Here is a 13,595-nt window from a genome sequence, read left to right on the forward strand (position 1 = left end):
AAGGGTAGTACATTCTGTAAGTTGACTATTTTGTTGTCCTGATATGAAAAAAAAAAATGTTGCAAAGGTACAATAAGATGAAGTCGTGCTTTGGAGTCATTTACAATGGGTTATTCAATTGCCTGAATTGGCTCACAGGAACCAATCAAATTCAAGCTTGCTTCAGAAAATGATGACATTTGAATGCCGTTTAATATGTAACTTTACCGACAGATGTTATAATAAAAGCCCGCATTGAGGTTACTGTATGCCCTGAGAGATTACAACACATTTCACACATCTCTATCTCTATTGTATATACAGTATACACCCATCCTGTGTCTCCTAAACCTTGGCTTTACATAGTGCTTCTAGATATGTGTTTTTGACACCTTTGCTGTTATACTAATCTCAAATTTAGCTGGTATTGGTGATCACTAATGTAAAACTAGACACACATAGGACAGAGGTGTATATATATATATATATATATATATATATATATATATATATATATAGAGAGAGAGAGAGAGAGAGATCAGCTAAATAACTGCTCTTTCTGCCCAAGTTTGAGGTTATATTTTTGACATAAAGAGTTGTCCTGGTAAAGTGACTAAGTAGACAGACTGAAAAAAAACAAAAACGTAAAACATATAAAGATGCAAAAACTTAAAGCAGAACTAAACTGTTTCTAAATGCCACAAATTGAAAAACGCTATTTCATAAATTTTATTATTCAAAGTAAACTCACCCATCCATCCATGTCTCCCTACTTTATTTTGATGAGAATTTCCTTGGAAAAACACCCCTTAGCATTTTTAGTTGTGGGCATCTTGGGTAAGGGCAGATGATTCATGTAGCATTTACCTTCTGAAATCCATCTGCCCTTAGCTTTGGCATTCAGGCATGGGGGGGGGGGGGGGGTGGTTAGTCGAGAAATCCCCACCTCCTCCTTTATATCCTAAGCCATTTTGGCTTAGGCCAGAAACCGGGAAGCAACTGAAGAATTGTAAAAAAAAAAAAAAATGTAATTAAGTAAATATAATCTGCCTTCTTATCTATTTACTAATGCTAACAGCATGTGGATTAAAAATAATCAATGTTGACTGAAAACGTTTAGTTCCGCTTTAAGGCCGTGCATTTATTGGTGCTGTTACTGGGCATTTGATATTAGGTTATGACCCCCCCCCCCCCCCCCATCACCAAATGAATGGCAGGGTTACCCAATGTAGTCCCAATGCATAGACAATGTTATTTGTCTTATGTCTTATGCCATACTTCAGTACAAACCAAGGAAATGGGGGTTATTTACTAAAGGAAACTCCACTTTGCACTGCATGTGTACTTGGAAGTAAAGTTGCTGTAGATCCGAGGGGGGCATGCAAGGGAAAATAAAAAACAACATTTTAGCTTGCACATGATTGGATGATAAAATCAGCAGAGCTTCCCCTTATTTCAGATCTACCCCTTAGACTTAGAGCGACTGCACTTTCAAGTGCACTTGCAGTGCAAAGTGGATTTGCCTTTCGTAAATAACCCCCAGTGTGTTAATGTTCGCTGAGAAAAAGTGTGTCAGGTTGCATGTTTATGCAGAATGATGTGACTCACTACACCGCAACACAACGCGGTTGAGCGGGATGACATATTGGGGTTGATTTACTAAAGCAGGAGAGTGCAAAATCTGGGGTAGCGCTGCATAGAAACCAATCAGCTTCCAGGTTTTTTTTTTTTGGTCAAAGCTTAAAACGGATCTGTACCCATCACCCCCGATTTTTTTTTTTTAAGCCTTACCTACCTGGTGGTAAGTTCTGCTAACCTTTGATTCTCACCCACCAAGCAAATCCAGCACTGTCCAGCTGAGAGCTTCTTCTCTTCTGGCAATGCTCCTTCCCACGCTGCCATGTTTCCCTGTGACGTCATTGCTAGGCTGCCGGCTGTTCCGGGTTCAGCCGATACGCCTCCCGATGACACGCTGACAGGCCCGCGCCCTCCTCCTTTCCTCAATAAAAGGCTAGGCCTCCTGGGATATGGGGCATACACATCCTGGGAGGCACAGTGGTCAGTGTGCACGTCATTCGAATGAGGCAAGTGATGTTCATGGGGGGGGGGTGGGTTCTATTAAAAAACCCTATTTCTGCAGAGGGTGGGAGGCAGGGTGGAGAGGCAGGATCATGTTTGGGAGGCTGAAGGTCGGCTTTTATTGAATAAGCTGAAGTTAGAAGCGGATTGACTACCATGCACTGCTGCACCAGATGTTACTCTCTCTAGTTTTAGTAAATCAAGCCCATTGGGTAATTGTAACCATTTGCCGACCATTGCATGATGATATATGTCAGCACAATGGCCCGGCTGCGCGAGTGGGCTTACAGGTATGTCCCCTTTAAAACGTAGCATTGTGGGCGCATGACCATGCTCGCGGGACCCGCAGACTCGATGTTCTCCGGTGTCCCATGATCGTGTCACGGACCGGCAGAACGTGGAGATGCCTATGTAAACAAGGCATTTCCCGACTCTGCCTTGTGACATGACGTGTGACATGACTTGTGACGTGATCTACTGCTCTCTGTCATCGGGAGCAGTGATCGCTGTCAAATCCTAGGTAGCCCATCCCCCAACAGTTAGAATCACTCCCTAGGACACGCTTAACCCCTTGATCGCCCCCTAGTGTTTAACCCCTTCCCTGCCAGTGGCATTTATACAGTAATCAGTGTATTTTTTATAGCACTGATCGATGTATAAATAACAATGGTCCCAAAATAGTGTCAAAAGTGTCTGATGTGTCTGCCATAATGTTGCAGTCACAATAAAAATTTCAGATCGCCGCCATTACTAATTAAAAAAAATGAATAATAAAAATGCCATAAATCTATCCCCTATTTTGTAGATGCTATAACTTTTGCGCAAGCCAATCAATATACGCTTATTGCGATTTTTTGTTTTTACCAAGAATATGTAGACGAATACATATCGGCCTAAACTGAGGAAAAAGTGTGTTTTATTTTTATATATTTTTTGGGGATATTTATTATAGCAAAAAGTAAAAAATATTGCTTTTTTTTTTCAAAATTGTCACTCTTTTTTTGTTTATAGCACAAAAAATAAAAACCGCAGGGGTGATCAAATACCACCAAAAGAAAGCTCTTTTTGTGGGAAAAAAAGAACGTCAATTTTGTTTGGGTGCAACGTCGTACGAGCGCGCAATTGTCAGTTAAAGAGACGCAGTACCGTATCGCAGAAAGTGCTCTGGTCAGGAAGGGGGTAAATTCTTCTGGGGCTGAAGTAGTTAATAAAGATTTAAAATGTTAGAGCAGATCAGTGGGCATGTGTTATACACAATATTAGAAGCTCTCGCTGACGTGAATAGGTTCCAAATGTTTGCATGTTAGCGGCCAGCAGGCAGGGTACCCTAAAAGTTTTACATACCATGTGAGCGTTCAACAGTGGGCAGAGTACTGCCCCACAGATACTGGCGTGTCTCTATGTGCCCTAGTGGTGGTGTTTAGCCAGTGCGGAAAAAAACTCCACTCACCGCACTATGTGCGAACAAGCTCTTAGTCATTACCAAGTCTGAACTGTGGTCGGACACCGATAGTTTTGTCACAGATTTGTAATGCTGAGATGGAGCCGGGGAATACCAGATTCTGGTACTGCAGGAAATACAGAGGATGTCTTTGCATTAACAGAAATTCAATAGCTCTCAAAACGGCTCAGTTACACACAGCCACATCACCCTGTTCACACCAGCAGCATAGTTTTTACTCCCAGAGAATATCAAAATCCTGCATGCTTCATAATATATTTGTCCTTTGCACAGGATTGTTTTTCCTGCAATAGAAAGCATATATTTTACTGCATGAAAAGGCATTTAAAAAAAAAATTCCATTCATTGTGATGTATGGGGTTCTTACCTATTTTGTGCCATTTAGTGTATTTTTACAAAATAGGAAATGTAGCATTTTTTGGGGTGAGTGTTGGTAGAAAAGTTCATGACCCTTCAGTAATTGTCCAAATCTATATTGATATAGAGCAGTGGTCTCCAAACTGCAGCCTGGGGGCCAGATGGGGCTTACTTTTATCTGGCCCTTGAGGCACTATTTCATCCACTGATACCAGTATGGCATAATTCTCCCCACTGACAAGAATGAATGGGCACGATTCCTCCCAATGACACCAACAATGAAGCACAATTCTTCCCAATGACACTACTGATGGGGCACAATTCCTTCCAATGACACCAACAATGGGACACAATTTCTCCCAATGATACCAATGATGAGGCAAAATTTATCCTAATGACACCTACAATGGCATTCAATAACACCAGTGATGGGGCACAATTCCTCCCACTGCTACCAACAATGAAGCACAATTCCTCCCAATGACACCAACAATGAAGCACAATTCCTCCCAATGACACCAATAATGAAGCACAATTCTTCCCAATGACACCAATGATGGGGCACAATTTCTCCCAATTACACCAACAATGGGACACAATTTCTCCCAATGATACCAATGATGAGGCAAAATGTATCCTAATGACACCAACAATGGCGTCCAATAACACCAATAATGGGGCACAATTCCTCCCACTGGTACCAACAATGAAGCACAATTAATACGTGAAAATAAATTATTTTAATATTGACAATTGTCAATTGTCAATATTTAAAATAATTTATTTTCATGTATTAGCACGGCTTTTTGTATATGGATATTTTGTGAGGCGTTGTATAACGGTTTGAGCTGCTGCTTAGGGGTCGGGTTTACCAATAGCGCCGTTTTTTCTTTTTTAATGAAGCACAATTCCTCCCAATGACACCAACAATGAAGCACAATTCCCCCAATGACACTAATGATGGGGCACAATTTCTCCCAATGGCATCAACAATGGGACACAATTTCTCCCAATGATACCAATGATGAGGCAAAATTTCTCCCAATGACACCAACAATGGCGTCCAATAACACCAATGATGGGGCACAATACCTCCCATTGACACCATTGGCATTGTTTTTTCCCCATAAACATCAGGACCTCCCATTGGCCACAGTTGGGGCACAATTCCTCCCACTGATACCAACATTGAAGCACAATTCCTCCCAATGGCACCAATGATGGGGCACAATTTCTCCCAATGACGCAAACAATGGGACATAATTCCCCCCAATGGCACCAATGATGGGGCACAATTTCTCCCAAATGACGCAAACAATAGGACATAATTCCTCCCAATGACACCAATGATGGGGCACAATTTTTCCCAATGACACCAACAATGGCGACCAATAACACCAATGATGGGGCACAATTCCTCCCACTGACACCATTGGCATTGTTTTTTCCCCATAGACATCTGGACCTTCCATTGGCCACAGTCTGGCCCTCCTAAAGACTGAAGGATAACATTTAACTTTATATACATAATTTACACAAAAGCAACCAGGTTATTTGTAGAATATAAATAAAAAGAAAAGATTATATTAAAAAAAGGTCATAGTGCATATATTATTATATGTAAAAAAAATATATATATATATAGATCATGTTCAGGTAAAATCATAAATAAATTGTATAAGATACAACAGCCATAAGGCGGTCGCATAAACGGAAAGCAATCAAAGAATATGCATGGGATGTAAAAAAAAAAAACAACTGTATGTAAAAAGCTATAATTGAAGGTTATGGCAGTGAAAGAAACAGGACTGGCCTGAAGCCATGGATACAACTGGACTAGTAGTGAAAATGAATTAAGATACCTGAAGAGAGGTTTGATCTGAGCTGTGGGTGAAGGAAAATAGGATGCAATGGGGTTGATTTACTAATGGAAAATAGATTGTGCACTCTGCAAGTGCATTTGCCCTCATTTTCCTTAGTAAATGTAAAATGTGATGAAGCTTCACTTTGTAAAGTGTACCCAATCAGGTGCAAGGAAAACCTGCTCCTGCACTGCAAGGGTTAACCACTCATTTATGCCAAGGGGACAAGCCGTTTTACTTACCTGATCCTCTGCTCCCGCAGGCTCTTCTGCACTACTAAATCAGCCCTTGCAGCCTATACTCCCCTGAACTCTGGCAGTCAAAGGTCCTCTGACATTACCAAGACTGATGAAGAGTCCTACATTGGACATGAGGACGCAGAAGGACAATCCACTGCTGGAGCAGAGGGGAGCACCATTTGCCAGGGGAGCGGAAGTTCAGGTAAGTAAAACTGCTTTTCCTGTACTGTAGACTAAACAAGGAATTAGCCCTTGCAGTGTGGGAGGACATTTCGTTTTCCCAGGGTTTAGCTTTCAGCAGAAGTTTCTTCCTCATTATGCAAAATCCATGAACAAATCGCATTTAACAAAAATGCTCAAAAATGCATGTAATGCACACCAAAAATGAGGAAGAGTAATACAAGTCTACAGTAGGCCCAGGCTCACTAAACCTGGATGATTGACTTTTGGTAAAACATTTCCTGGTCTAGCCAGTGTTGATTCCTTTTGCCTAAGTTTAGAGGTGCAGTTAAGCCGCGTCCCCAATCGCATTTAGGGAGCTGCAGTCTATTTTCTCCAGAACAGGTGGCGCTCATCTGCAGCGGCATTGAAGTTGGAGGAGGAAGTGGAGAGGAATCTAGTTCCTCTATGGTTTCCTCGGTCACAGGGAGGCAGCGTCTGATTGGTTGCTGGCACCCCATGTGACTTTGATGGCCATATTGGGTCAGGCAGAGTTTATTTAAGTCCCTGACTCCCAAGTTTAGCGTGCATTTTGCATTTGGCAGTAAAGGGACAGGACAATGCTTACCGTCAGTGAAAGGTTTCCAGAGGAGTAGGGAAAGCACCGGGACACGCCATCCTTCCTGGAAACCTCCCCGTTTGGGTATGGACCAGCCAGGCAGCATTCCGTTCCTCGAAACAGATGCTATCGGCTTCCCTGAGACTTCCTGTTACATCTTGTGATTGTTCATGATTGGGTTGCCTTCCTGCCAGGCCTGTTGTGTATTGCTGGACTTCTGTTACAATAAATTCCTGTTTTTGCACCTGCACTCTGTGTGTTTTCTGACCGCGCTCCATGATGCACCTACCCACACATTCCCTTTAATCTGAAATAGCAGGGGATAGGGGTAATTACATGTCTTGGTTGTAATGCTTCATGCCTGCGCCATCCAACATGTTGGGTATGGTGAGCAGCAAACCCGATGAACACGATTACATGACCCATTCAGGTGAAAAAGGAAGTGCTACAAATTCCCTGCAGCAAACATGGGGTTTAAACCGGCAGTGGGGAGGTGTCACATCATCTCCTCTCTACCTGTCAATTGCCTCTGAAAATCAATCCAAACGCAGACAGCTCTTCAGAGGAGCAGTGGGTATAGAGCCTAGCCTTAGTGCCGTGCACTGTTAGAATTTGTCTTACACAGCAGTAATATAGTAGCCATCCCTTTATAATGTCAATGGTTCAGGCTGAAGGTGGTGGTATAATGATGTGGTTAATGTTTCCTTGGCACACATGAAGCCCTTAAAGTTGGCATTTGTGGCATCAGAATTATCCCATGCTATTTGTTAGTGTTCCTTACAGTGCCATTATATCTGCAAATATCTGTTTCAGGGTCTTGGACCCCCCATGGGTGTAGCAGCAGTTGAACCATAAAAAGCTCAATTACATGTACCATAAGGTGTCTAAACCTACTTCCTTGGCACGACACCCAACCTCAAATCCACCAATGCAACCACAAGAAATGCCTTGCACTTCCAAGTATAGGGAACATGTTTCCTCTCCCACTTTCTCATAAGTGTTTGATGCCTGCTCTGCAATTTGCCAGGCCAAAGCACTGATAAGTGGGGACAGGGAGGTGCTTGTTGCATCCCATTGCTGGGTTTGGTCTTCACAAAGTTGAAATTAGTACAGAACTCTCATGGTGCTCTGGGAGATTTAAAAGCGAGGGAAAGGTCCTATCAGCTTTTGGCAACTGCTGCAACCTTTCTATTTTGCTCTGTATGGACAAAGCACAGGTTTGCTTCAATGCGCGATTCCACAGGACAACACACTCACCTTTTCATCGTGTCCTTTTCATCGTGTCCCCGCTGCTTAGGGTGACCACATTTCCAAACTGCCATTTAGGGACACCCTCCCCCTTCCTAAAATTCAGCTTGTGCTGTAACGAATCACAGCACAGCTGGGGCGGCAGGTGCGCGCTTTACCCAGAAGCACTGATCACGCCCCTCAATAAAGGCCACTGCATCGGCACTTTACTCACTGACAGTACTTGTCCTGGCTGGCCGAGACCCATTTTACCTTGTTCCAACGCTTGGCTCTACAGTGATTACACGCAAGAGGCGGGATTCAGGATTTCTCTCATCACAAGCAGGGGGTGGAGATTGTGCCTCTCTAGACATTCCCAGGCAAGACAAGTACTGTCAGTGAATAAAACGGCGATGTGGCGGCCTTTTTCGGGGGCATCAGATCAGCCCTGGCGGTGAGTGGCAGTGTCAGTTTCATTCCGGGACACTGTTTTGTGCCTGAATGAAGGTGCCCGGGACAGACATGGAAAATGCGGGACTGTCACGGGGCAATGCGGGACGTGTGATCACCCTACAGCTGCTCCATTCAGGTGCGGGGAGTAAAGAAAATACCCAGTATTTCTAGATATGGATGAACATGTAACTCATTCCCCTTCTCATCCTGGCATTTGGTGACAGCCTTCATGCCCATGGGATTTTGTTTAACCTCTCCTGAACTATTTAACTTGATAGCTAGAAACTGGCATCTAAAAACAGCTGTTTAGCTGTGTTTAATGCCACATTAGGCCGCGTTTGCGCCTAGAATAGTTTTTGTTTTGTTTTTTAAATAAAAAAGTCTAAATGAAACGCAGTTACTGCATTTAGCAGCGTTCACAAGCTGTTACAGGCATTTGCCATTTCAAATGCCTCTGAACATCCATCTGAACCCATTTTTTTGTGTTCCAAAAAAATGCTTCTAAACACAACTGCCTAGAAACTACTATAAATGACCCCTGTGTACATGTACTGATAAGATAACATAGGAGCATTTAGGGGCAGCTGAAAAAAATGCCCAACTGCTCCTAAACATCCGTTTACCAGCAGCAGTGTACATGAGGCCTTACATGGGGGCTGGGAAAGAGCCTTCATCCCTGTAAGCTATGCCTAGAGTGACTTCTTTTTTCTCGTTTTCGGTGGTTGAACAAAACGGCGGGGGTAATATGGAAGGTGATTATGTGCTGCTGGGGTGAAAGGCCTTAAAGCGGTAGTAAACTACACAATTTTGTTTTTTAAACCCTGCAAGGTAAAGGCATAATGTGCTAGTATGCAAGGGCTTCCATCTTTACCAGGTCTTCCTTCCGGGTTCGCAGGCAGCCATTGTTTGATTGGCCTCGCGCCATGGGAGTCATGGACCACGGCACAGGGCTCTGAAGGAACGGCACAGGGATGCCGTCCCTTCAGAGCGCCAGTGACATTACCGGCAGCATGCAGTGTGAATATCTCCTAAACAGTGCAGGTTTAGGAGATTAGGAGATATTCATGGTACCTACAGGTAAGATTTATTATAGGCTTACCTGTAGATATAAGTGCAAAAATAGACTTTACTTCTACTTTAAAGTGATTGTTAAGTGAAACGTTTTTTAAATAATCACTTGCCGATCTGCTCACACAAGATATACTGCCGCAGGTCGGCTCTCCTGGGCAAATCTCCGTACAAATGTGTTTTTATATATATTATATATATATATGTATATATATATATATATATATATATATATATATATATATATATATATATATATATACATATATATATATATATATATATATATATATATATATATATGTGTGTTTTTATATATATTATATATATATATTATATATATATATATATATATATATGGGCAAATCTCCGTATAAATGTGTTTTTATATATATTTTGGGATATGTATTATAGCAAAAAGTAAAACAAAATGTTTTTTTTCAAAACTGTCGCTCTTTGTTTATAGCGCAAAAAAACCCAAAGAAAACGCAGAGGTGATCAAATACCACCAAAAGACAGCTCTATTTGTGCGAAAAAAGGACGTCACTTTTGTTTGGGTACAACATCACAGGACCGCACAATTGTCAGTTAAAGTGACGCAGTGCTGTATCGCAAGAAATGGCCTTGTCATTAAGGGATCAAATCCTTCTGGGGCTGAAGTGGTTAAAAAAAGAAACATGTTATATGTACCTGCTCTGTGCAATGGAGCTGCACAAAGCAGCCCAGAGTCTCCACTTCTCAAGTACCCCGCTGGCACTCCTGGCTCCTCCTTTTATTGGTGTGCCACCATAGAAAGCCGCTTACTATTGTGGCACACCTGCAGGCTCAGTCCTGTCTGCGTTCATAGATACAGACAGCGCAGCTTGACCCCCCCCCCCTGGTTCCCTTTTCACAGAATTTGACTGACAGCAGTGGGAGCCAATGGCTCTCGCTGCCTCTGCAAAGCCTGTAAGAGCAGGGGGAGAGGAAAGCGGCACTACAGAAGGGCACAGCACTGGATCAAATGAAGGTTTAGGTAAATAACAGGCAGGGTGAGGAGGCAATACTGCTACCCAAACATGGTTTACCCTAATGCATGGAATGCTTTAGAGTAGAACATGTTTAGGCTTTAGAACCACTTAAAAGTCAACCTAATACCTTGTCCTGCATGACCAAAGCATGAGTTTGCTTTGCTTAGTTTTAAAAAGGTAGAAAAATGAAAGCCTTGCTGGAGTAGAGAGGAGATTTTCCCTTACTTCCTGTCCTTATGACAATGCTGTCAACGGGACAGAAAGTAAAAATAAAAACACCAATGGGACATGAACAACAATAAAAAGATATTGAAGGTACACGTCTTCCCCTAATTTATTAAATACATTTCTGGGTGAGATTTCCATTCACTTCCTAGTGCTAGTGACAATGTTTTCTTCAGGACAGGAAGTGGGGGGAATCTCCCCAACACCGTTGCAAATTGCATTAAAAACTTTGTAGATTGTATTCCTTTTCCACTCAATTCAAAACTAAAAAAAAAAAAAAAAATTGGTCTGGAGATACTCTTTAAGCCGTAGTTTTTCATTAAACATGGAAAACCCCTTTAAACAGTGTTTACCAATGTTTAATGGAATTATGGTTAAGCAGTAAAATAAGGAATCCATTCTCTGACCATGAAAGGAACGTTTTCACAGTACAGCAGGCCAGGCAATAAATATGTTACATGGTCATACATTACAATTTGTGTTTGTTCTACATGAGTAGCATAACCGAGACAACAATGAGTTGATAGTTCTGTTTTTCCTTTATCAGCTTTGCCAATTACATGACAGCTGTTCGCTCATTTCTGCATTGTATTGTGTGTATACGGTTTACTATGAGAGTGGTAGACTAAGATTCCATTAGTACAATGTCAATTATATGGCATGCAGTAACCAGGTCATTCACTGTATACTAAAGGCTGAACTTGAATCCATTAGCTGAAACTGTTCTTTTCTTTATCTACCTGCATGCTCCAAATTAGCCTGTATATGTCAAAAAGGGTAGCATCTGCTTAACTGGGATACCTATTACATTACCAAATTATTAAAGTGTATCTCTAGGAAAAACATTTTTGTTGAAGGTTTTGGACAAATTGTGGAAGGATTAGACTCCCTGTCAAGTTTTTGTTGCTGCCTGTATCCCCTCTATTTGTTATGAGCAGGGCTTTTTTTCTCAGAGAATAGGTGCAGGAACTCCCCCTTTCTAAGCCACCCCTTTTCTCCACCCCTACCCACCTCCGAGCACCGTTCCTTGGTTCCATCCCCTACCCACCTCCCAGTAATGCCCTTTAAGACAATACAGAACCAAGTATCAACTTGTGGTGCTAAGTAATACATAAGGAATTTGGTAGTTATAACAAGAAAAGCAGGGAAATAGAACCCCTGCAGCCAGTAACAATAGAGCCCCTGCCAGCAACAATAGACCACCCCACCACAAAAAATGCCCCCCAGCAACAATAGACTCCCAGCAGAAACAGCAGATCTCCCCACAGCCAACATCAATAGATTCTCCAACAGTCAGCAACAATAGGCCCCTCCCTCAACAGTAGATCTCTCCCAACAACTGACCCCCAGCAATAAAATACCCACCCCCAGCAACAGTAGGTCTTCCACCAGCAACAATAGACTTCCTCAGAAACAAAAGACCCCCATGCAAAAATAGATACCCTCCAGCTAGAATAGATCCCCTAGCGGTGAGTATCAATAGACCCTGCAGCACACCCCAGCACCACTTGCTGTCAGTGGTGAAGGTGCCGGAACTGCGCTCCCCCGCGTTTCCGCTGAAAAAAAGCCCTGGTTATGAGGGGTGAATCTTCCCAATGGGGATACAAGCAGGGAGATAGAAGAAAAATCCTACATAGAGCTGCCCCCATAATAAGAGGTAAGGGGAAATCTTTCAGTAGGGACACATATTCCCAGCCAACAGCTGTCTAAGATTGGAATTCCCCTTACTTTGGGTCATTTGCTCTTACTTGGCATCTCTGAGTCAGGAAATGAAGGGAAATTTCCCAAAGTGTGTACAGTCAGCAAAAATAACCCAATAGTTTTATTTCCTACTCTATTTAAAACTAAAACAAAAAGTACATGGCCAATTTTGTTCCATTGCTGATACTTTAGGAAATGGCATGGTGTAAAGGAATTCCTAAATCAGGCCCCCGATATGCATTGTCTTTAACCAACACATTTTAAAAGGTGAGCCTAACCAAATCTGGTACTTTAGTATTGGCAGATCCTGAAAAGTTAAACCATCTGATGGTTTCTCTTGGGGACATTATTGGTGAACCTTCTGTGCTGAGTTCCTGGCTCGGCACACTTGCTGTGGGCATTATGAAGGATTCCCATTCTCCCTGTTGGACTTTTTATTTATTTTATAATATGGAGAATGTAACACGATGAGCTGGAACATACAAAGGTAGGCAGGAACTTTTAAAACTTCAGGTGCACAGGGATAGTCAAGAAATATGGTGAAAAAAACTCACTATTGGAGTATCCAATATATACAAGAAGGCAGGGGCTGGTTTAGCCGACCCACTCAAACTATTATTTAAAAAAACATTTTGGACTTACATTTTAGAATTATTATGAGGCACCGGGATATGTACTGTACCTACACAGGCCAGTTTTCATAGACACACACCCGTCTGGTCCAGACCCACAACCCAACCCAACCTACAGCCCTTATGCCCATACCCATATTTTAAACTTGCATTTTACTCCTTCCATCAAGAAAAGTAGCTTTCATTTTACAGAGACTGCTAAGTTACAGAGACTGCTAAGTTACAGAGACTGCTCAGTAAGGAAGAGATTACAAACACTGTTGAGTTAAAAAGTATTTACCCAAATATCGCTTGATACTCAAATAAGGAAACACAAGTTAGCATGGAAAGCTTCCACCTTGGATTCATCCCAAGTCAAGGCTCGAGTCACTTAGATGATGACCAGTGTTAAAATTATGGCTAATATAAATGATAAAACGGCACTTTTTGAAAAGATCTGGTCCCCTTGAATTAATTCTGATTACAGACTTTTACACCTCCAATTCTCCTGACTGTTCTCATGAGAACAGATGTCTGAGAGGTC

General features: G+C 42.1%; 1 protein-coding gene across 6 annotated transcripts in view; it reads left to right on the forward strand.

Annotated features, from left to right (window-relative positions):
- Positions 1-13,595, forward strand: part of SPI1 (Spi-1 proto-oncogene) — a 108,797-nt gene that overhangs the window by 33,083 nt on the left and 62,119 nt on the right. For 3 of the 6 annotated variants that reach the window (XM_077460985.1, XM_077460984.1, XM_077460987.1), the window contains exon 2: positions 6,002-6,180. The exons of the other annotated variants lie outside the window; for them this stretch is intronic. In XM_077460985.1, the coding sequence (XP_077317111.1) occupies positions 6,088-6,180 (93 nt within the window). In that variant the 5' untranslated portion in view covers positions 6,002-6,087. The remainder of the gene's footprint in view (positions 1-6,001; positions 6,181-13,595) is intronic. 6 annotated transcript variants of the gene reach the window in all.

This window comes from Lithobates pipiens, unplaced genomic scaffold, assembly GCF_037356315.1.
Source record: "Lithobates pipiens isolate NorthernLeopardFrog02 unplaced genomic scaffold, aLitPip1_a1.2 Scaffold_10, whole genome shotgun sequence".
NCBI classification, from domain to species: Eukaryota; Metazoa; Chordata; class Amphibia; order Anura; family Ranidae; genus Lithobates; species Lithobates pipiens.